This window comes from Oncorhynchus nerka, linkage group LG4 (genome assembly GCF_034236695.1).
Source record: "Oncorhynchus nerka isolate Pitt River linkage group LG4, Oner_Uvic_2.0, whole genome shotgun sequence".
Taxonomy (NCBI): domain Eukaryota; kingdom Metazoa; phylum Chordata; class Actinopteri; order Salmoniformes; family Salmonidae; genus Oncorhynchus; species Oncorhynchus nerka.
Window position 1 is genome coordinate 97,603,612 of NC_088399.1, and position 25,433 is coordinate 97,629,044.

General features: G+C 46.8%; 1 protein-coding gene across 1 annotated transcript in view; it reads left to right on the forward strand.

Moving 5' to 3' along the window:
- The window catches only part of LOC115120564 (FH1/FH2 domain-containing protein 3-like), a 190,947-nt gene that overhangs the window by 9,444 nt on the left and 156,070 nt on the right, over nt 1–25,433 (forward strand). Inside the window, 1 exon segment of the mRNA XM_065018158.1 lies at nt 21,801–21,910. Within this exon segment, the coding sequence (XP_064874230.1) occupies nt 21,801–21,910 (110 nt within the window).

Here is a 25,433-nt window from a genome sequence, read left to right on the forward strand (position 1 = left end):
TATTAACAACTAGACATGAAAGGAGTCAAGCTGTCCTCCCCAACACCACCGAGAACAAACATATTAACAACTAGACATGAAAGGAGTCAAGCTGTCCTCCCCAACACCACCGAGAACAAACATATTAACAACTAGACATGAAAGGAGTCAAGCTGTCCTCCCCAACACCACCGAGAACAAACATATTAACAACTAGACATGAAAGGAGTCAAGCTGTCCTCCCCAACACCAACGAGAATAAATATATTAACAACTAGACATGAAAGGAGTCAAGCTGTCCTCCCCAACACCACTAAGAATAAACAGTTGTCTTTTTTTCATGAACAAAACCTTCTCCATTAAAACAGCATTAGTGTTACAGAACACACCCTCTTCCTCTGTGGTTCCCAAAGACATGGAAAAACATATTAACAACTAACATGAAACAGTCAACACCCAACACCAACATTAACGCACACAACACACACACACAAACATTAACTGTCCTCACACAACACCACACAGACATAAACATATTAACACACAGACATGAACACACACACATCCTCCCCAACACACACACACATTAAATATATTAACACACTACACATTAACGCACACACACACACACACACACACACATTAACGCACGCACACATAGACTAACGCCTACAACCTAAATGCTACGTTACTTAATGTTATCGACCCGGTGTGGTGATGTTGTTGTTTAAAGACATGGAAAATTTGACCAAAACACCACTCCCTCACACACACACACACATTAACTCACACACACACACACACACACACACACACACACACACACACACACACACACACACACACACACATCTAACGCACTCACAACTTAACGCACACATTCACACACACACACTTTCTTTCGCACACACACACATTAACGCACACACACACACACACTTTTTTTTCACATTAACTTTCACACACACACACATTAACTTTCTTTCTTTCTTTCTTTGCTTTCTTTCTTTCGACCCGGTGTGGTGATGTTTTGTTTAACGTGAAGTAATTACGGCCTTCTTTCTCTCTCTCTTTCTCTCTCTTTTCACTGGAAGGAGAAATAGATTAAACAAGTGTTAAGTATACCAGACTTACTATTTGTTAGGCAGTACGGCTTTCTTCACACTGACTGGGGCTGGGGATTCTCATGATGAGGAGAGGTTGAGGTCTTGTTTCGGTTCCTGCTTAATCTGTAATTATCTGGAGAGTATGATGTCTTGTGTTTAGGGCCAGGAGTTTCTCTGTAGCCTGTTTAGGGCCAGGAGTTTATCTGTAGCCTGTTGATGTTTAGGGCCAGGAGTTTCTCTGTAGCCTGTTTATGTTTAGGGCCAGGAGTTTCTCTGTAGCCTGTTGATGTTTAGGGCCAGGAGTTTTGCCAGGAGTTTCTCTGTAGCTTGTTGATGTTTAGGGCCAGGAGTTTCTCTGTAGACTGTTGATGTTTAGGGCCAGGAGTTTTGCCAGTAGTTTCTCTGTAGCCTGTTGATGTTTAGTGCCAGGAGTTTTGCCAGTAGTTTCTCTGTAGACTGTTGATGTTTAGGGCCAGGAGTTTCTCTGTAGACTGTTGATGTTTAGGGCCAGGAGTTTCTCTGTAGACTGATAATTTAAAACCAGGTAGTTTGATGTTCAGGGCTGATCATTTAAAACCAGGTAGTTTGATGTTCAGGGCTGATCATTTAAAACCAGGTAGTTTGATGTTCAGGGCTGATCATATTTAACCAGGTAGTTTGAGGACTGATCATATTTAACCAGGTAGTTTGAGGGCTGATCATATTTAACCAGGTAGTTTGAGGGCTGATCATATTTAACCAGGTAGTTTGAGGGCTGATCATATTTAACCAGGTAGTTTGAGGGCTGATCATATTTAACCAGGTAGTTTGAGGGCTGATCATATTTAACCAGGTAGTTTGAGGGCTGATCATATTTAACCAGGTAGTTTGAGGGCTGATCATATTAAACCAGGTAGTTTGAGGGCTGATCATATTAAACCAGGTAGTTTGAGGGCTGATCATATTTAACCAGGTAGTTTGAGGGCTGATCATATTTAACCAGGTAGTTTGAGGGCTGATCATATAAAACCAGGTAGTTTGAATGAAGAGTAACTTTCTCTGAGACCTGTACACTCCTCTAATGGCTAATCTTTAGCTCTGCGGTCTAGCAACGGTCTTGTGGCATCATGCAGCACCCCCAGGTTTCGAACCCAATGGTTCAGTGCAGATATTGCAGGCTGTAGTTTCTGAAGGATATTGAGATTCATGAAATTGATGCATTGCTGTCCAATCCTTCTTCATGTCATTCTATCTTTCCCCTACAGATCGCTGATTTTTCCAGATGTGTTGGAGAGAGAGAGAGAGAGAGAGAGAGAGAGAGAGAGAGAGAGAGAGAGAGAGAGAGAGAGAGAGAGAGAGAGAGAGAGAGAGAGAGAGAGAGAGAGAGAGAGAGAGATATGTTTAAAAGGCTACAGTGTTTATAAGGCTAGTGTTTATAAGGCTACAGTGTTTATAAAGGCTACAGTGTTTATAAAGGCTACAGTGTTTATAAGGCTAGTATTTATAAGGCTACAGTTTTTATGAGGCTAGTATTTATAAGGCTAGTATTTATAAGGCTACAGTTTTTATAAGGCTACAGTATTTATAAGGCTACCGTATTTATAAGGCTAGTATTTATACGGCTACAGTATTTATAAGGCTAGTATTTATAAGGCTACAGTATTTATAAGGCTAGTATTTATAAGGCTACAGTATTTATAAGGCTAGTATTTATAAGGCTACAGTATTTATAAGGCTACAGTATTTATAAGGCTACAGTATTTATAAGGCTAGTATTTATAAGGCTACAGTATTTATAAGGCTACAGTATTTATAAGGCTAGTATTTATAAGGCTACAGTATTTATAAGGCTACAGTATTTATAAGGCTAGTATTTATAAGGCTACAGTATTTATAAGGCTAGTATTTATAAGGCTAGTATTTATAAGGCTACAGTATTTATAAGGCTACAGTATTTATAAGGCTACAGTATTTATAAGGCTAGTATTTATAAGGCTACAGTATTTATAAGGCTACAGTATTTATAAGGCTACAGTATTTATAAGGCTAGTATTTATAAGGCTAGTATTTATAAGGCTACATTATTTAAAAGGCTACATTATTTAAAAGGCTACAGTATTTATAAGGCTACAGTATTTATAAGGCTACAGTATTTATAAGGCTACAGTATTTATAAGGCTACAGTATTTATAAGGCTACAGTATTTATACGGCTACAGTATTTATAAGGCTAGTATTTCTGTGGAGAGTGAAAGGGGAATGGCGACATGCAGTGTGAGATTCATCCCAAATGGTTCCCTATGGGTCCTGGTCTAAAATAGTACACTACTACCCTATACTCATTGTCGGACCTCAAAAAGTGGTCTCGTGTGGAGATTAGTCCATCTCGTCCCATGCCATCTGTTGGTTAGATCCAGCTTCAATCCCAAATGATAAAAGCCACCATCTATCGTCAATGATGGAATAAGCTGCTCTCTATGCCTTTTTTACATCTGATATTGAAGTCTCAGACAGCAATTTAATATTTAACTAGTAAACTAGTGTCATAGTGAGTTTCGGTGATAATCCACAACAGAATGGTGACTGTTTGGTTGGTAGTTAAATCCTGTCCATTGGGAAACCCACCCATGTTGGCATCATGCAACATTTGGTTGATTCTATTTCTTCAAGAGACACCACAGTGTTGGGGTTTTAAGGTTAGGGTTAGTGGTTTTAATGCACCATTCTTCCAACCCGTATGTCTGACCAGACTGTCACTGGGAGGGCCAGTAGAGTTTATGGGGTTAGTGGTTTAATATCCCTCATTTCAAAAACACCAAACGTCTGTCCTTTCCGGTATAGCTAGCTAGTGAACAGAACACTTGGGGCCAGTTGAGTTTTCGCTGTTCCATCTGTACTGATCTGTACATGGGCACTCTGTAGCTACGGCTAGCACCCTCTCTGTAGCTACGGCTAGCACCCTCTCTGTAGCTACGGCTAGCAGGCTGGGTCACAGCCTCTCTTTAGCTATGTCTAGCAGGCTGGGTCACACCCTCTCTGTAGCTACGGCAAGAAGGCTGGGTCACAGCCTCTCTTTAGCTATGTCTAGCAGGCTGGGTCACACCCTCTCTGTAGCTACGGCAAGAAGGCTGGGTCACAGCCTCTCTGTAGCTACGGCTAGCAGGCTGGGTCACAGCCTCTCTTTAGCTACGGCTAGCAGGCTGGGTCACAGCCTCTCTGTAGCTACGGCTAGCAGGCTGGGTCACAGCCTCTCTGTAGCTACGGCTAGCAGGCTGGGTCACAGCCTCTCTGTAGCTGCGGCTAGCAGGCTGGATCACAGCCTCTCTGTAGCTACGGCTAGCAGGCTGGGTCACAGCCTCTGTAGCTACGGCTAGCAGGCAGGGTCACAGCCTCTGTAGCTACGGCTAGCAGGCTGGATCACATCCTCTCTGTAGCTACGGCTAGCAGGCTGGATCACAGCCTCTCTGTAGCTACGGCTAGCAGGCAGGGTCACAGCCTCTGTAGCTACGGCTAGCAGGCAGGGTCACAGCCTCTGTAGCTACGGCTAGCATGCTGGATCACATCCTCTCTGTAGCTACGGCTAGCAGGCTGGATCACACCCTCTCTGTAGCTACGGCTAGCAGGCTGGATCACACCCTCTCTGTAGCTACGGCCATCAGGCTGGGTCCCAGCAGGGTTAAATATAGATATGCTATGTATAGTCTGTGAGCTTTTCCATTCGTCCCTCTGTCTGTCTCTGTGTGAGGGAGAGTGACCCTGCTGCCCGGCGGGTCTTGTGATCTGAGGGTTCATGGTGGACAATGTCATCATACAGCTGGACTGGACAGCATTGTAGAGCAGCAGAGGAAAGTGGACGTCGAGGACACGTTAGGTCAGGTAGTGAAGGGGAACTGATATGTGAAAACCATTCCGCTGTCCTGACCTGGTTGGCTATATATCCAGTAGTAAAAAAAACAATTTGGTCGTTGATTCAAAACAATACACATTTGGTTTACCCTTCGAGGTAGTCTAAAACAACTACCTTCACTTTCACATATTCCACTGCTTCTCACTACAGCAGGGAACCATGAATTAAACTGTTCAGTTTTATAGTTCTTCAGTATTCAGCCAGTCAATATTCCACTGCTTCTCACTACAGCAGGGAACCATGATGCACCTGTTGTGACCTCTGGCCTTGTATGGTGCTGTCTCTGTATGGTGCTGTCTCTACGGTGCTGTCTCTGTATGGTGCTGTCTCTACGGTGCTGTCTCTGTATGGTGCTGTCTCTACCGTGCTGTCTCTGTATGGTGCTGTCTCTGTATGGTGCTGTCTCTACGGTGCTGTCTCTGTATGGTGCTGTCTCTACGGTGCTGTTTCTACGGTGCTGTCTCTGTATGGTGCTGTCTTTACGGTGCTGTCTCTACGGTGCTGTCTCTACGGTGCTGTCTCTGTATGGTGCTGTCTCTACGGTGCTGTCTCTACGGTGCTGTCTCTGTATGGTGCTGTCTCTACGGTGCTGTCTCTACGGTGCTGTCTCTGTATGGTGCTGTCTCTGTATGGTGCTGTCTCTACGGTGCTGTCTCTACGGTGCTGTCTCTACGGTGCTGTCTCTACGGTGCTGTCTCTGTATGGTGCTGTCTCTACGGTGCTGTCTCTGTATGGTGCTGTCTCTACGGTGCTGTCTCTGTATGGTGCTGTCTCTGTATGGTGCTGTCTCTACGGTGCTGTCTCTGTATGGTGCTGTCTCTGTATGGTGCTGTCTCTACGGTGCTGTCTCTGTATGGTGCTGTCTCTACAGTGCTGTCTCTACGGTGCTGTCTCTACAGTGCTGTCTCTACTGTGCTGTCTCTACTGTGCTGTCTCTACTGTGCTGTCTCTACAGTGCTGTCTCTACTGTGCTGTCTCTACGGTGCTGTCTCTACAGTGCTGTCCTGTCTTTACTGTGCTGTCTCTACTGTGCTGTCTCTACGGTGCTGTCTCTACAGTGCTGTCTCTACAGTGCTGTCTCTACAGTGCTGTCTCTACTGTGCTGTCTCTACAGTGCTGTCTCTACGGTGCTGTCTCTACAGTGCTGTCCTGTCTTTACTGTGCTGTCTCTACTGTGCTGTCTCTACGGTGCTGTCTCTACAGTGCTGTCTCTACGGTGCTGTCTCTACAGTGCTGTCTCTACTGTGCTGTCTCTACAGTGCTGTCTCTACTGTGCTGTCTCTACAGTGCTGTCTCTACTGTGCTGTCTCTTCAGTGCTGTCTTTACGGTGCTGTCTCTACAGTGCTGACTCTACTGTGCTGTCTCTACAGTGCTGTCTTTACGGTGCTGTCTCTACTGTGCTGTCTCTACAGTGCTGTCTCTACAGTGCTGTCTCTACTGTGCTGTCTCTAATGTGCTGTCCTACGGTGCTGTCTCTACGGTGCTGTCTCTACGGTGCTGTCTCTACGGTGCTGTCTCTGTATGGTGCTGTCTCTACGGTGCTGTCTCTGTATGGTGCTGTCTCTGTATGGTGCTGTCTCTGTATGGTGCTGTCTCTACGGTGCTGTCTCTGTATGGTGCTGTCTCTACGGTGCTGTCTCTGTATGGTGCTGTCTCTACGGTGCTGTCTCTGTATGGTGCTGTCTGTATGGTGCTGTCTCTACGGTGCTGTCTCTGTATGGTGCTGTCTCTGTATGGTGCTGTCTCTACGGTGCTGTCTCTGTATGGTGCTGTCTCTACAGTGCTGTCTCTACGGTGCTGTCTCTACAGTGCTGTCCTGTCTCTACAGTGCTGTCTCTACTGTGCTGTCTCTACTGTGCTGTCTCTACAGTGCTGTCTCTACAGTGCTGTCTCTACTGTGCTGTCTCTACGGTGCTGTCTCTACAGTGCTGTCCTGTCTTTACTGTGCTGTCTCTACTGTGCTGTCTCTACGGTGCTGTCTCTACAGTGCTGTCTCTACTGTGCTGTCTCTACAGTGCTGTCTCTACTGTGCTGTCTCTACAGTGCTGTCTCTACTGTGCTGTCTCTTCAGTGCTGTCTTTACTGTCTCTACAGTGCTGTCTCTACAGTGCTGACTCTACTGTGCTGTCTCTACAGTGCTGTCTTTACGGTGCTGTCTCTACTGTGCTGTCTCTACAGTGCTGTCTCTACAGTGCTGTCTCTACGGTGCTGTCTCTACGGTGCTGTCTCTGTATGGTGCTGTCTCTACGGTGCTGTCTCTGTATGGTGCTGTCTCTGTATGGTGCTGTCTCTGTATGGTGCTGTCTCTACGGTGCTGTCTCTGTATGGTGCTGTCTCTACGGTGCTGTCTCTGTATGGTGCTGTCTCTACGGTGCTGTCTCTGTATGGTGCTGTCTCTGTATGGTGCTGTCTCTACGGTGCTGTCTCTGTATGGTGCTGTCTCTGTATGGTGCTGTCTCTACGGTGCTGTCTCTGTATGGTGCTGTCTCTGTATGGTGCTGTCTCTACGGTGCTGTCTCTACAGTGCTGTCCTGTCTCTACAGTGCTGTCTCTACTGTGCTGTCTCTACTGTGCTGTCTCTACAGTGCTGTCTCTACAGTGCTGTCTCTACTGTGCTGTCTCTACGGTGCTGTCTCTACAGTGCTGTCCTGTCTTTACTGTGCTGTCTCTACTGTGCTGTCTCTACGGTGCTGTCTCTACAGTGCTGTCTCTACAGTGCTGTCTCTACAGTGCTGTCTCTACTGTGCTGTCTCTACAGTGCTGTCTCTACGGTGCTGTCTCTACAGTGCTGTCCTGTCTTTACTGTGCTGTCTCTACTGTGCTGTCTCTACGGTGCTGTCTCTACAGTGCTGTCTCTACGGTGCTGTCTCTACGGTGCTGTCTCTACAGTGCTGTCTCTACTGTGCTGTCTCTACTGTGCTGTCTCTACTGTGCTGTCTCTACAGTGCTGTCTCTACTGTGCTGTCTCTACGGTGCTGTCTCTACAGTGCTGACTCTACTGTGCTGTCTCTACAGTGCTGTCTTTACGGTGCTGTCTCTACTGTGCTGTCTCTACAGTGCTGTCTCTACAGTGCTGTCTCTACTGTGCTGTCTCTAATGTGCTGTCTCTACGGTGCTGTCTCTACGGTGCTGTCTCTACGGTGCTGTCTCTACAGTGCTGTCTCTAATGTGCTGTCTCTACGGTGCTGTCTCTACAGTGCTGTCTCTACGGTGCTGTCTCTGTATGGTGCTGTCTCTATGGTGCTGTCTCTACGGTGCTGTCTCTACAGTGCTGTCTCTACTGTGCTGTCTCTACAGTGCTGTCTCTACTGTGCTGTCTCTACAGTGCTGTCTCTACAGTGCTGTCTCTTCAGTGCTGTCTTTACGGTGCTGTCTCTACAGTGCTGACTCTACTGTGCTGTCTCTACAGTGCTGTCTTTACGGTGCTGTCTCTACTGTGCTGTCTCTACAGTGCTGTCTCTACAGTGCTGTCTCTACTGTGCTGTCTCTAATGTGCTGTCCTACGGTGCTGTCTCTACGGTGCTGTCTCTACGGTGCTGTCTCTGTATGGTGCTGTCTCTACGGTGCTGTCTCTGTATGGTGCTGTCTCTGTATGGTGCTGTCTCTGTATGGTGCTGTCTCTACGGTGCTGTCTCTGTATGGTGCTGTCTCTACGGTGCTGTCTCTGTATGGTGCTGTCTCTACGGTGCTGTCTCTGTATGGTGCTGTCTCTGTATGGTGCTGTCTCTACGGTGCTGTCTCTGTATGGTGCTGTCTCTGTATGGTGCTGTCTCTACGGTGCTGTCTCTGTATGGTGCTGTCTCTACAGTGCTGTCTCTACGGTGCTGTCTCTACAGTGCTGTCCTGTCTCTACAGTGCTGTCTCTACTGTGCTGTCTCTACAGTGCTGTCTCTACAGTGCTGTCTCTACTGTGCTGTCTCTACGGTGCTGTCTCTACAGTGCTGTCCTGTCTTTACTGTGCTGTCTCTACTGTGCTGTCTCTACGGTGCTGTCTCTACAGTGCTGTCTCTACTGTGCTGTCTCTACAGTGCTGTCTCTACTGTGCTGTCTCTTCAGTGCTGTCTTTACGGTGCTGTCTCTACAGTGCTGACTCTACTGTGCTGTCTCTACAGTGCTGTCTTTACGGTGCTGTCTCTACTGTGCTGTCTCTACAGTGCTGTCTCTACAGTGCTGTCTCTACTGTGCTGTCTCTAATGTGCTGTCTCTACGGTGCTGTCTCTACGGTGCTGTCTCTACGGTGCTGTCTCTACGGTGCTGTCTCTACGGTGCTGTCTCTGTATGGTGCTGTCTCTACGGTGCTGTCTCTGTATGGTGCTGTCTCTGTATGGTGCTGTCTCTGTATGGTGCTGTCTCTACGGTGCTGTCTCTGTATGGTGCTGTCTCTACGGTGCTGTCTCTGTATGGTGCTGTCTCTACGGTGCTGTCTCTGTATGGTGCTGTCTCTGTATGGTGCTGTCTCTACGGTGCTGTCTCTGTATGGTGCTGTCTCTGTATGGTGCTGTCTCTACGGTGCTGTCTCTGTATGGTGCTGTCTCTACGGTGCTGTCTCTGTATGGTGCTGTCTCTACGGTGCTGTCTCTGTATGGTGCTGTCTCTACGGTGCTGTCTCTGTATGGTGCTGTCTCTGTATGGTGCTGTCTCTACGGTGCTGTCTCTGTATGGTGCTGTCTCTGTATGGTGCTGTCTCTACGGTGCTGTCTCTGTATGGTGCTGTCTCTACAGTGCTGTCTCTACGGTGCTGTCTCTACAGTGCTGTCCTGTCTCTACAGTGCTGTCTCTACTGTGCTGTCTCTACAGTGCTGTCTCTACAGTGCTGTCTCTACTGTGCTGTCTCTACGGTGCTGTCTCTACAGTGCTGTCCTGTCTTTACTGTGCTGTCTCTACTGTGCTGTCTCTACGGTGCTGTCTCTACAGTGCTGTCTCTACTGTGCTGTCTCTACAGTGCTGTCTCTACTGTGCTGTCTCTACAGTGCTGTCTCTACTGTGCTGTCTCTTCAGTGCTGTCTTTACGGTGCTGTCTCTACAGTGCTGACTCTACTGTGCTGTCTCTACAGTGCTGTCTTTACGGTGCTGTCTCTACTGTGCTGTCTCTACAGTGCTGTCTCTACAGTGCTGTCTCTACTGTGCTGTCTCTAATGTGCTGTCTCTACGGTGCTGTCTCTACGGTGCTGTCTCTACGGTGCTGTCTCTACGGTGCTGTCTCTGTATGGTGCTGTCTCTACGGTGCTGTCTCTGTATGGTGCTGTCTCTGTATGGTGCTGTCTCTGTATGGTGCTGTCTCTACGGTGCTGTCTCTGTATGGTGCTGTCTCTACGGTGCTGTCTCTGTATGGTGCTGTCTCTACGGTGCTGTCTCTGTATGGTGCTGTCTCTGTATGGTGCTGTCTCTACGGTGCTGTCTCTGTATGGTGCTGTCTCTGTATGGTGCTGTCTCTACGGTGCTGTCTCTGTATGGTGCTGTCTCTACAGTGCTGTCTCTACGGTGCTGTCTCTACAGTGCTGTCCTGTCTCTACAGTGCTGTCTCTACTGTGCTGTCTCTACTGTGCTGTCTCTACAGTGCTGTCTCTACAGTGCTGTCTCTACTGTGCTGTCTCTACGGTGCTGTCTCTACAGTGCTGTCCTGTCTTTACTGTGCTGTCTCTACTGTGCTGTCTCTACTGTGCTGTCTCTACAGTGCTGTCTCTACAGTGCTGTCTCTACTGTGCTGTCTCTACAGTGCTGTCTCTACGGTGCTGTCTCTACAGTGCTGTCCTGTCTTTACTGTGCTGTCTCTACTGTGCTGTCTCTACGGTGCTGTCTCTACAGTGCTGTCTCTACAGTGCTGTCTCTACAGTGCTGTCTCTACTGTGCTGTCTCTACAGTGCTGTCTCTACTGTGCTGTCTCTACAGTGCTGTCTCTACTGTGCTGTCTCTTCAGTGCTGTCTTTACGGTGCTGTCTCTACAGTGCTGACTCTACTGTGCTGTCTCTACAGTGCTGTCTTTACGGTGCTGTCTCTACTGTGCTGTCTCTACAGTGCTGTCTCTACAGTGCTGTCTCTACTGTGCTGTCTCTAATGTGCTGTCTCTACGGTGCTGTCTCTACGGTGCTGTCTCTACAGTGCTGTCTCTAATGTGCTGTCTCTACGGTGCTGTCTCTACAGTGCTGTCTCTACGGTGCTGTCTCTGTATGGTGCTGTCTCTATGGTGCTGTCTCTACGGTGCTGTCTCCGTATGGTGCTGTCTCTACGGTGCTGTCTCTTTACGGTGCTGTTTCTGTATGGTGCTGTCTCTACGGTGCTGTCTCTATGGTGCTGTCTCTGCGGTGCTGTCACATCATGGTGCTGTCTCTGTATGGGGCTGTCTCTGTATGGTGCTATAAAGAGACAGCACGATATAGAGACAGCACCATATCGGGACAGCACTGTGCTGTCTCTATATGGTGCTGTCTCCATATGGTGCTGTCACATCATGGTGCTGTCTCTATATGGTGCTGTCTCGATATGTTGCTGTCTCTATATGGTGCTGTCACATCATGGTGCTGTCTCTATATGTAGATGTCACATCATGGTGCTGTCTCTATATGGTGCTGATCCTATATGGTGCTGTCTCTATATGTTGCTGTCACATCATGGTGCTGTCTCTATATGTAGCTGTCACATCATGGCGCTGTCTCTATATGGTGCTGTCACATCATGGTGCTGTCTCTATATGGTGCTGTCTCTACATGGTGCTGTCACATCATGGTGCTGTCTCTATATGGTGCTGATCCTTTATGGTGCTGTCACATCATGGTGCTGTCTCTATATGGTGCTGTCTCTATATGGTGCTGTCACATCATGGTGCTGTCTCTATATGGTGCTGTCTCTATATGGTGCTGTCACATCATGGTGCTGTCTCTATATGGTGCTGTCTCTATATGGTGCTGTCACATCATGGTGCTGTCTCTATATGGTGCTGTCTCTATATGGTGCTGTCACATCATGGTGCTGTCCTATATGGTGCTGTCTCTATATGGTGCTGTCACATCATGGTGCTGTCTCTATATGGTGCTGTCACATCATGGTGCTGTCTCTATATGGTGCTGTCACATCATGGTGCTGTCTCTATATGGTGCTGTCACATCATGGTGCTGTCTCTATATGGTCCTGTCACTATATGGTGCTGTCACATCATGGTGCTGTCACATCATGGTGCTGACTCTATATGGTGCTGTCTCTATATGGTGCTGTCTCTATATGGTGCTGTCTCTATATGGTGCTGTCACATCATGGTGCTGACTCTATATGGTGCTGTCTCTATATGGTGCTGTCTCTATATGGTGCTGTCACATCATGGTGCTGACTCTATATGGTGCTGTCTCTATATGGTGCTGTCTCTATATGGTGCTGTCTCTATATGGTGCTGTCACATCATGGTGCTGTCACATCATGGTGCTGTCACATCATGGTGCTGTCACTATATGGTGCTGTCACATCATGGTGCTGTCACATCATGGTGCTGACTCTAAATGGTGCTGTCTCTATATGGTGCTGTCTCTATATGGTGCTGTCTCTATATGGTGCTGTCACATCATGGTGCTGACTCTATGGTGCTGTCTCTATATGGTGCTGTCACATCATGGTGCTGACTCTATATGTTGCTGTCTCTATATGGTGCTGTCACATCATGGTGCTGACTCTATATGTTGCTGTCTCTATATGGTGCTGTCTCTATATGGTGCTGTCACATCATGGTGCTGACTCTATATGGTGCTGTCCCTATATGGTGCTGTCTCTATATGGTGCTGTCACATCATGGTGCTGTCTCTATATGGTGCTGTCACATCATGGTGCTGACTCTATATGGTGCTGTCTCTGGATGTGGAATTAGCTTGTTGTCTGTCCCAAATGGCACCATGTTCACTATATAGTGCACTACTTTTGACCAGAGCCCTATTCCCATTATATAGTGCACTACTTTTGACCAGAGCCCTATTCTCTATATAGTGCACTACTATAGACCAGAGCCCTATTCTCTATATAGTGCACTACTATAGACCAGAGCCCTATTCTCTATATAGTGCACTACTTTCGACCAGAGCCCTATTCCCTATGTAGTGCACTACTTTCGACCAGAGCCCTATTCCCTATATAGTGCACTACTTTAGTCCAGAGCACTATGGCCCCTTGTTCCCTATATAGTGCACTACTTTCAACCAGAGCACTATGGCCCCCTGTTCCCTATATAGTGCACTACTTTCGACCAAAGCCCTGTGGCCCCCTATTCCCTATATAGTGCACTACTTTCGTCCAGAGCCCTATGGCCCCCTATTCCCTATATAGTGCACTACTTTCGTCCAGAGCCCTGTGGCCCCCTGTTCCCTATATAGTGCACTACTTTCGACCAGAGCCCTGTGGCCCTGCACTAAATAGAGAATAGGGTGCCTGTTGAGTTGCAGACATGGTTTCTCCCTGTGAGCCATGGCCCCGACTGAAATATCACCTAGTTGTATTAGTAATGCATTAGTCATTTTTTCCTTTATTTAACAAATCATTTAAGAACAAATTGCTATTTACAATGACGGTCTACCGAGGAACAGTGGGTTAACTGCCTTGTTCAGGGGAACAGTGGGTTAACTGCCTTGTCCAGGGGAACAGTGGGTTAACTGCCTCGTCCAGGGGAACAGTGGGTTAACTGCCTTGTCCAGGGGAACAGTGGGTTAACTGCCTCGTCCAGGGGAACAGTGGGTTAACTGCCTTGTCCAGGGGAACAGTGGGTTAACTGCCTCGTCCAGGGGAACAGTGGGTTAACTGCCTTGTCCAGGGGAACAGTGGGTTAACTGCCTCGTTCAGGGGAACAGTGGGTGAACTGCCTTGTTCAGGGGAACAGTGGGTTAACTGCCTGGTTCAGGGGAACAGTGGGTGAACTGCCTCGTCCAGGGGAACAGTGGGTTAACTGCCTCGTTCAGGGGAACAGTGGGTTAAACTGCCTTGTTCAGGGGAACAGTGGGTTAACTGCCTTGTTCAGGGGAACAGTGGGTTAACTGCCTTGTTCAGGGGAACAGTGGGTTAACTGCCTTGTTCAGGGGAACAGTGGGTTAACTGCCTTGTTCAGGGGAACAGTGGGTTAACTGCCTTGTTCAGGGGAACAGTGGGTTAACTGCCTTGTTCAGGGGAACAGTGGGTTAACTGCCTTGTTCAGGGGAACAGTGGGTTAACTGCCTTGTTCAGGGGAACAGTGGGTTAACTGCCTTGTTCAGGGGGCAGAATGACATATTTTGACCTTGTCAGCCCGGGAACAGTGGGTTCCAGCAACCTTGTCCAGGGGAACAGTGGGTCCAACTGCCTTGTAACACTAGACTACCTGCCTCAGGGAACAGTGGGTTAACTGCCTCGTTCAACCACTGGGCTGAACTGCCTCTAACCACTAGACTACCTGCCTCTAACCACTGGACTAACTGCCTCTAACCACTGGGTTAACTGCCTCTAACCACTAGACTACCTGCTCTAACACTGGGTTAAACTGCCTCTAACCACTAGACTACCTGTTCTAACCACTGGGCTACCTGCCTCTAACCACTAGACTACCTGCCTTGTTCAACCACTACACTTCCTTGTTCTAACCACTTGTTCAGGGGAACAGTGGGTTAACTACCTGTTCTAACCACTAGACTACCTGCCTCTAACCACTAGACTACCTGCCTCTAACCACTACACTTCCTGCTCTAACCACTAGACTACCTGCCTCTAACCACTAGACTACCTGCCTCTAACCACTAGACTACCTGCCTCTAACCACTAGACTTCCTGCCTCTAACCACTACACTACCTGCCTCTAACCACTACACTTCCTGCTCTAACCACTACACTTCCTGCTCTAACCACTACACTTCCTGCTCTTACCACTAGACTACCTGCCGCCCCTGAACAAGTAATCACACAGTATTGTAGTAGTAATGTGTTAGTCACCTGTTAGTCCTGTGTTAGCTGAGTGTTGTTGTACCCGTACAGATTTGCCATGCAGAGATGCACATGCTTACATGTGTTTTAGATATCCCAGCATTAGATATCAAAGAATGAGGGAGGACGTAAACACACAGTACACTTTAACATTAACAGGTTCCTTGTCCCTCCCACCGCTGGCTCTAAATGCCTTAAAAAAACTGAGGCCAAATGTGAACAAGACTGAATGGATCTCTCTCTGTCTCTCTCTCTCTCTCTCTCTCTCTCTCTCTCTCTCTCTCTCTCTCTCTCTCTCGCTGTCTCTCTCTGTCTCTCTCTCTGTCTCTCTCTGTCTCTCTCTTTCTGTCTCTCTGTCTCTCTCTCTCTGTCTCTCTCTCTCTCTCTCTGTCTCTCTCTCTCTGTCTGTCTCTCTCTCTCTGTCTCTCTCTCTCTCTCTCTCTGTCTCTCTCTTTCTGTCTCTCTGTCTCTCTGTCTCTCTCTCTCTCTGTCTCTCTGTCTCTCTCTCTCTCTCTCTCTCTCTGTCTCTCTGTCTCTCTCTCTCTCTCTCTCTCTCTCTCTCTCTCTGTCTCTCTGTCTCTCTCTCTGTCTCTCTCTCTGTCTCTCTGTCTCTCTCTCTGTCTCTCTCTTTCTGTCTCTCTGTCTCTGTCTCTCTCTCTGTCTCTTCAATTCAAGGGGTTTTATTAACCTGGGAAACATGTGTTTACATGACCAAAGCAAGTGAAATAGATATTAAACAGTAAACATTTCACATACAGAAGTTTCAAAACAATAAAGACATTACAAATGTCATATTATATATATATACAGTGTTTTAACAATGTACAAATGGTTAAAGGACACAAGATAAAATAAATAAGCATAAATATGGGTTGTATTTACAATGGTGTTTGTTCTTCACTGGTTGCCCTTTTCTCGTGGCAACAGGTCACACATCTTGCTGCTGTGATGTCACACTGTGGTATTTCACCCAGTAGATATGGGAGTTTATCACAATCGGGTACATTTTCTAATTCTTTGTGGATCTGTGTAAACTGAGGGAAATATGTCTCTTTAATATGGTCATACATTGGGCAGGAGGTTAGGAAGTGCAGCTCAGTTTCCACCTCATTTTGTGGGCAGTGAGCACATAGCCTGTCTTCTCTTGAGAGCCATGTCTGCCTACGGCGGCCTTTCTCAATAGCAAGGCTATGCTCGCTGAGTCTGTACATAGTCAAAGCTTTGCTTAAGTTTGGGTCAGTCACAGTGATCAGGTATTCTGCCACTGTGTACTCTCTGTTTAGGGCCAAATAGCATTCTAGTTTGCTCTGTTTTTTGTCAATTCTTTCCAATGTGTCAAGTAATTATCTTTTTGTTTTCTCATGATTTGGTTGGGTCTAATTGTGTTGCTGTCCTGGGGCTCTGTGGGGTGTGTTTGTGTTTGTGAACAGAGCCCCAGGACCAGCTTGCTTAGGGGACTCTTATCCAGGTTAATCTCTCTGTAGGTGATGGCTTTGTTGTGGAAGGTTTGGGAATCACTTCCTTTTAGGTGGTTATAGAATTTAACATCTCTTTTCTGGATTTTGATCATAATTGGGTATCTGCTATTTCTGCTCTGCATGCATTATTTGGTGTTTTACTTCTCTCTCTCTCTCTCTCTCTCTCTCTCTCTCTCTCTCTCTCTCTCTCTCTCTCTCTCTCTCTCTCTCTCTCACTCACTGGGTTGGGTTTCATGTTCTGTAGTCTTTATAGCTTCATAATGCAGCTGGGTAATTCCCTTAACAGAGCTGGAGCGTGTGTCCCAAATGGCTCCATATATCCTGCATAGTGCACTACTTTAGAGCAGAACCCTATGGGCCTTAGTCAAAAAAATACTGCACTATATAGGTAATAGGATGCCATTTGGGACACGAGCTTAATGTTGAAAACAGCACCCAGCCACAAACGGATCCCTTTGTTCTCCAGGCTCTACACGACCAGGCGCTCATGTTCGTTTACCCACCCTGGAAAACGAGACTTTATTTTACGGGCAAAATTGTAAAAAAATTTTTTTTTAAAAAGGGTGTGAAGCAAATGTGACGAGGGATTAAAACAAACTAGAGGGGAGAGACATCATGTCATTCCTGTAGGGGGGGTCATGTAGCCTGGGTGTGTTTACCCAGAATACACCACTCTCTACCTCTGTCAACGCTGTTTAAGCCATGCCACATTTTAAAGAGCAACTGAAAGTAGTAAGCAACTTTTCCTTTTGAATATGTGGCATCAATTTGAGTTAGAAACATTTATTCTAGTGTCAAAATGTACTACAAAGTGTACATAGATACGCCAGTCTTATCCAAAACTGAGATTTGCTATATAATTAGGGGAAAATGATCTGTCACGGAATGGAGGGTACAGTAACTGTTTTCCGTGGGTTTATTTCATTCCTGCCCACATGCCCACAGTTGGCAGCATCCAAATAGTCATCAATTCGGAGAGCAGCTACACACGACCCGATTGTGAAATTGGTTTGACATTGGATATCGCTATGGGGCTAGTTAGGGACCATAAGTAAATTACACAATGTCCATTGGGACAATATTTTGAAATGTAAATAGCTCCAAATTTAAACGACTTTAAAAAACTCAAACCAACTATAAATTGTAGAAATTCATATACAAATATTAAAAGTTTAACGAGACAACTAAAAGGTGTGCAACATTGAAAATATTGTCCCGTTTACATTGTGTAAGTTATTGACAGTCCTTAACTTGCCCAACAGTTAGGCTATCCAAAGTTAAACTAATTTTGTCATCAGTAAGTTGGTTTAGCTTGCTAGCTAGTTGAGTCTACTTCCAGACACAATACCTACTTCAAGTTATCTACAAGGGTGAGTGACTGTAACTGTGTTTTGGCAGAGAGTGAAAGTACAAATGCTTCCCACGTTCAAACACAAGAGACATCAAAGCACACGTCCCAGAAACAAATCTCGTTCTCAGTCACATTTCCTATAGAGGAGAATTGAAAACTGAGGCTAAATCAGATAGGTTAACCAATTGGCATATTTTTGTGATTGAACCTTTATGTAACTAGGATCAGAAAACTTTGAAGAATGTATTTGGATAAGTGAAGGTTTCACTATTACTTTCCTGCTACTCCAATCCAACCCTCTCCAATCCAACCCTCTCCAATCCAACCATCTCCAATCCAACCCTCTCTAATCCAACCCTCTCCCATCCAACTCTCACCAATCCAACCCTCTCCAATCCATCCCTCTCCAATCCAACCCTCTCCAATCCAACCCTCTCTAATCCAACCCTCTCCCATCCAACTCTCACCAATCCAACCCTCTCCAATCCAACCCTCTCCAATCCATCCCTCTCCAATCCAACCCTCTCCAATCCATCCCTCTCCAATCCAACCCTCTCCAATCCAACCCTCTCTAATCCAACCCTCTCCCATCCAACTCTCACCAATCCAACCCTCTCCAATCCAACCCTCTCCAATCCAACCCTCTCCAACCCAACACTCTAATCCAACCCTTTCCAATCCATCCCTCTCCAATCCAACCCTCTCCAATCCAGCCCTCTCCAATCCAGCCCTCTCCAATCCAACCCTCTCCCATCCAACTCTCTCCAATCCAACTCTCTCCAATCCAACCCTCTCCAATCCAACCCTCTCAATCCAACCCTCTCCAACCCAACACTCTCTAAACCAACCCTTTCCAATCCATCCCTCTCCAATCCAGCCCTCTCCAATCCAACCCTCTTCAATCCATCCCTCTCCAATCCAACCCTCTCCAATCCAACCTTCTCCAATCCAACCCTCTCCAGTCCAACCCAACCCTCTCCAATCCAACCCTCTCCAATCCAACCCTCTCCAATCCAACCCTCTCCAATCCATCCCTCTCCAATCCAACCCTCTCCAATCCAACCCTCTCCAATCCATCCCTCTCCAATCCAACCCCTCTCCAATCCAACCCTCTCTAATCCAACCCTCTCCAATCCAACCCTCTCCAATCCAACTCTCTCCAATCCAACCCAACCATCTCCAATCCAACCCTCTCCAATCCAACCCAACCATCTCCAATCCAACCCTCTCCAATCCATCCCTCTCCAATCCATCCCTCTCCGATCCATCCCTCTCCGATCCAACCCTCTCCAATCCAACCCTCTCCAATCCAACCCTCTCCAATCCAACCCTCTCCAATCCAACCCTCTCCGATCCAACCCTCTCCAATCCAACCCTCTCCGATCCAACCCTCTCCGATCCAACCCTCTCCAATCTGTGAAAGAGGAAGGTTTGATGCAGTAATTCTGAAGTATTCCAAACAATTATGGGTATCCAATCCTCGCCAACTGATACACTGGACTCCAAGTATATCGGCCAATCAATCACTCCAATCTTAATTCCAACCCTCAGATGTCCACAGACTAACCCCTCTTTCCCCTTTTGCAATACATCTGTCTTACGAGGGTCTTAAACCTCTCTATTTTGACCATTTCTGGCGAGATTGCCCTAAAAAGAAATACTAACTAAGAGTATAATCATATATACAAGCTTGGCACATCTGTATTTGTGGAGTTTTTTCCCCCCATTCTTCTCTGCAGATCCTTTCAAGTTCTGTCATGTTAGATGGGGAGTGTTGCTGGACAGCTATTTTCAGGTCCCTCCAAAGATGGGTTGAAGTCTGAGCTCTGGCTGGGCCACACAAGGACATTCAGAGACTTGTCCCGAAGCCACTCCTGCATTGTCTTGGCTGTGTGCTTAGGGTCGTTGTCCTATAGGAAGGTGAACCTTTGCCCCAGTCTGAGGTCCAGAGCGCTCTAGAGCAGGTTTTCACCAAGGATCTCTCTGTACTTTTCTCCGTTCATCTTTCCCTTGATCCTGACTAGTCTCCCAGTCCCTGCCGCTGAAAAACAACCCCACAGCATGATGCTGCCACCACCATGCTTAGGGATGGTGCCATGTTTCCTCCAGACGTGACGATTGGCATTGAGGCCAAAGACTTCAATCTTGGTTTCATCATATCAGAGAATCTCGTTTCTCATGGTCTTAGAGCCTTTTGGTTGCCTTTAGGCAAACTCCAAGCGGGGTGTCATGTGTCTTTTATTGAGGAGTGGCTTCTGTCTGGCCACTCTACCATAGAGTCCTGATTGGTGGAGTGCTGTAGAGATGGTTGTCATTCTTCCATTTCTACAGAGGAACTATGGAGCTCTGTCACTGTGACCAGGTTGTTGTTCACCTCCCTGACCAAGGCTCTTCCAAGGCTCTACTCCTCCGGTTGGTCAGTTTGGCCGGGCGCCCAGCTCTAGGAAGAGTCTTGGTGGTTCCAAACTTCTTCCATTTAAGAATGATGGAGGCCATTGTGTTCTTGGGGACCTTCAATGCAGCAGACATATTTTGGTACCCTTCCCCAGATCTGTGCTTCAACACAATCCTGTCTGGGAGCTCTACTGACAATTCCTTTGACCTCGTGGCTTGGTTTCTGCTCTGACATGCACTGTCAACTGTGGGACCTTATATACAGTGGGGCAAAAAAGTATTTAGTCAGCCACCAATTGTGCATGTTCTCCCACTTAAAAAGATGAGAGAGGCCTGTAATTTTCATCATAGGTACACTTCAACTATGACAGACAAAATTAGAAAAAAAATCCAGAAAATCACATTGTAGGATTTTTAATGAATTTATTTGTAAATTATGGTGGAAAATAAGTATTTGGTCACCTACAAACAAGCAAGATTTCTGGCTCTCACAGACCTCTAACTTCTTCTTTAAGAACGTGTCTCCTTGCCCCCCCCCCCGGCAGGCAAATCGGAACACTCTGCACCTTATTGTGACGTTTATTGATAAATTGGGATAGTTAATGTTGAATGATAATGTGATGTAGCTCTAGGTTTCTTCCTAGGTTCTGGCCTTTCTAGGGAGTTTTTCCTAGCCACCGTGCTTCTACACCTGCATTGCTGTTTGGGGTTTTAGGCTGGGTTTCTGTACAGCACTTTGAGATATCAGCTGATGTACAAAGGGCTATATAAATACATTTGATTGATTACATTTGATTGATTACATTTGATTGATTACATTTGATTGATTACCTGCCAGCTGTTGTCTAGAGCGAATGTACCGAGATCAGAGTAGACACATTCGCTATTTAACGCAACTTTGTGACAAAACTATCTGTAGAATTTAAAATGTGATGGAAACACATTCAAAATTTAGTTTTTTATTCGGTACATAAAAATGTGAGCAGATTTATTTTTGTGTGTGTGTACAACGTCATCACATACTGATTTCTATCCGTCAGTTTGGTGGAAACACCACTGGTGGGAATATGAGCATATTTTATAATAGTAGAAAATCTGTCGCCAATTGGATAGAAACCTACTGTTACTGCTACTGTCTGTATCTCCTCTCCTCTCTCTCTAGCTACTGTCTGCTGTACTACTCTTTCTCTCTGTTGTGAAAATGTAATAATAACATTGTCCTTCATTCTCTCTCGCTCTCTCTCTCTCTTCTGTCTCTCTCTCTCTTTCTGTCTGTGTCTCTCTCTCTCTGTCTCCCTATCTCTCTGTCTTTCTCTGTCTCTGTCTCTCTCTCTGTCTCTCTCTCTCTCTCTCTCTCTCTCTCTCTCTCTCTGTCTCCCTCTCTCTCTGTCTCTCTCTCTCTCTGTCTCCCTCTCTCTGTCTCTCTCTCTCTCTCTCTGTCTCTCTCTGTCTCTCTCTCTCTCTCTCTCTCTGTCTCTCTCTCCCTCTCTGTCTCTCTCTGTCTCTCTCTCTGTCTCTCTTTCTGTCTCTCTTTCTGTCTCTCTCTGTCTCCCTCTCTCTCTGTCTCTCTCTCTCTCTGTCTCTCTCTCTGTCTCTCTCTCTCTCTCTGTCTCTCTCTCTCTCTCTCTCTCTGTCTCTGTCTCTCTCTCTCTCTCTCTGTCTCTCTGTCTCTATCTCTCTCTCTGTAGCTTGATGACTGTGCGTTGCAGCTGTCCCATAATGGAACCTACTTGGACCTGGAGTCTTCTCTGTCTGAGCAGAGGGACGAGCTGGAGGGATTCCAGGAGGACATACCAGGGTAACACTACCTGTCTGTCTGTCTGTCTGTCTGTCTGTCTGTCTGTCTGTCTGTCTGTCTGTCTGTGTCTGTCGGAGGGAGGGAGATGAGGACACAGCAGGTTAACACTACCTGTCTGTCTGTGTCTGTCTGTCTGTCTGTCTGTCTGTCTGTCTGTCTGTCTGTCTGTCTGTCTGTCTGTCTGTCTGTCTGTCTGTCTGTCGGAGGGAGGGAGATGAGGACACAGCAGGGTAACACTACCTGTCTGTCTGTCTGTCTGTAACACTACCTTACAGTGTCTGCATCTATCCCTTGTCTTTCTTTCTCTCTTTCCTGTCGAAATGTCTTTAGTTGAGTAGCAAGGATCATGATGTGCACCTGTCTGAGTGGATTGATCCATTGTGGAGACGTGGGGATGGTACAGTCCATCAGTCTGATTTGTGCCTGTCTGAGTGGACTGATCCATTCTGGAGACGTGGGGATGGTACAGACCATCAGACTGATTTGTGCCTTTCTGAGTGGACTGATCCATTCTGGAGACTTGGGGATGGTACAGTCCATCAGTCTGATTTGTGCCTGTCTGAGTGGACTGATCCATTCTGGAGACGTGGGGATGGTACAGTCCTTCAGTCTGATTTGTGCCTGTCTGAGTGGACTGATCTATTGTGGAGACGTGGGGATGGTACATTCCATCAGTCTGATTTGTGCCTGTCTGAGTGGACTGATCCATTGTGGAGACGTGGGGATGGTACAGTCCATCAGTCTGATTTGTGCCTGTCTGAGTGGACTGATCCATTCTGGAGACGTGGGGATGGTACAGTCCATCAGTCTGATTTGTGCCTGTCTGAGTGGACTGATCCATTCTGGAGACGTGGGGATGGTACAGTCCATCAGTCTGATTTGTGCCTGTCTGAGTGGACTGATCCATTCTGGAGACGTGGGGATGGTACAGTACATCAGTCTGATTTGTGCCTGTCTGAGTGGACTGATCCATTCTGGAGACGTGGGGATGGTACAGTCCATCAGTCTGATTTGTGCCTGTCTGAGTGGACTGATCCATTCTGGAGACGTGGGGATGGTACAGTCCTTCAGTCTGATTTGTGCCTGTCTGAGTGGACTGATCCATTGTGGAGACGTGGGGATGGTACATTCCATCAGTCTGATTTGTGCCTGTCTGAGTGGACTGATCCATTGTGGAGACGTGGGGATGGTACAGTCCATCAGTCTGATTTGTGCCTGTCTGAGTGGACTGATCCATTCTGGAGCCCGCGGGGATGGTACAGTCCATCAGTCTGATTTGTGCCTGTCTGAGTGGACTGATCCATTGTGGAGACGTGGGGATGGTACATTCCATCAGTCTGATTTGTGCCTGTCTGAGTGGACTGATCCATTGTGGAGACGTGGGGATGGTACAGTCCATCAGTCTGATTTGTGCCTGTCTGAGTGGACTGATCCATTCTGGAGCCCGCGGGATGGTACAGTCCATCAGTCTGATTTGTGCCTGTCTGAGTGGACTGATCCATTGTGGAGACGTGGGGATGGTACATTCCATCAGTCTGATTTGTGCCTGTCTGAGTGGACTGATCCATTGTGGAGACGTGGGGATGGTACAGTCCATCAGTCTGATTTGTGCCTGTCTGAGTGGACTGATCCATTCTGGAGACGTGGGGATGGTACAGTCCATCAGTCTGATTTGTGCCTGTCTGAGTGGACTGATCCATTCTGGAGATGTGGGGATGGTACATTCCATCAGTCTGATTTGTGCCTGTCTGAGTGGACTGATCCATTCTAGAGCCCGCGGGGATGGTACAGTCCATCAGTCTGATTTGTGCCTGTCTGAGTGGACTGATCCATTGTGGAGACGTGGGGATGGTACATTCCATCAGTCTGATTTGTGCCTGTCTGAGTGGACTGATCCATTGTGGAGACGTGGAGATGGTACAGTCCATCAGTCTGATTTGTGCCTGTCTGAGTGGACTGATCCATTGTGGAGACGTGGAGATGGTACAGTCCATCAGTCTGATTTGTGCCTGTCTGAGTGGACTGATCCATTGTGGAGACGTGGGGATGGTACATTCCATCAGTCTAAATAATTTGCTACTAAAATTGTCTATGGTTATATTATCTTCATATTGGTGTTTTTTGATTGCATTTCAAATCATGAATGGCTCATATGACATGTATGAATAAATGATTGATACCAGAAGCCCCTTCGGAAGGTGAACCTTCGCCCCAGTCTGAGGTACTGACTGCTCTGGAGCAGGTTTTCATCAAGGATCTCTCTGTACTTTGCTCCGTTTATCTCTTCCCAAAACTGACTCGTCTCCAAGTTCCTGCTGCTGAAAAACATCCTCACAACTGTAGGGATGGTGGCAGCTTTCCTCCAGACGTGACGCTTGGCATTCAGGTCAAAGAGTGTGAATTATATTTACAGCATAGCTAAGTTTAAAAACAGATTTGTGAAATTGTTTAACCGACATGTTGTGGTTGCTTGAGGCTTGGTGATCAGTAGCAAACACTCAAAACAGGCAACAGAAGCAGGATCTGACTTATTTCTGTAGAAATATATATGGATGATTTATGAAGCCAGGAACATTGATCAGATATCAGTGTTTTATCGGTGACCTCACAGTCTCTCTCTCTCTCTCTCTCTCTCTCTCTCTCTGTTTCTCTCTCTCTCTCTCTCTCTCTCTCTCTCTCTCTCTCTCTCTCTCTCTCTCTCTCTCTCTCTCTCTCTCTCTCTCTCTCTCTCTCCCTGTCCTTCTGCGTTACTAACTTGATATTTTTAGTGGGTGTGCGACAGTGTTTGTGGGTTTGTGTGTATGTATGGATTAGCCAAAAGTCAAACATTGTGTGATCAATGGGTGAAGAAGATACCCTATTCCACTCATGATGATGAAAGCAAGGTCAGAGGATAAAGGTCTCTCCACAATAGAGACAGAGAGATGGGTTCTCTCTCTCTCTCTATTTTTTCTGATTTTCTGCTTCTTGAAAAGTTGGAGGAATCACAGCTTGCTGGATTTAACATTTTCTGGAAAGGATGAGTTCACGGAAAGTATGAACAGTTTGGAAACGGACCTGTCCTCCCTTCTTCCATGCAGAGTGGAGAGAAACTCTGGTCCTCTCTCTCTCTCTCTGTCTGTCTCTCTCTCTCTCTCTCTCTCTCGTCTCGTGTCTCTCTCTCCGTGTCTCTCTCTCTCTCTCTCTCTCTCTCTCTCTCTCTCTCTCTCTTTCTCTCTCTATCCCTTCTCTCTCTGTCTCTCTCTTTTCTCTCTCTGTTTTCTTGCCCTCTCTGGAGCTGTCTCTGTCTCTCTGTCTCTGTCTCTGTCTTGATCGCTCTCTCTCAAATCATGCAGTCTCCCGTCCGGGGTGTCTCTCTCCGTGTCTCTCTCTCTCCGTGTCAGCTGAATCTCTCTCTGTGTGTCTGGATCTTGTGTCTCCCTCTCTCTCTGTCTCTGTGTTTTCTCTTGAGAAACTCTCTCCGTGTGTCTCTCTCTCTCGCCATGGAGAGGTGCAGTTCTTGAGTCTCTCTCTCTCTCTTCTG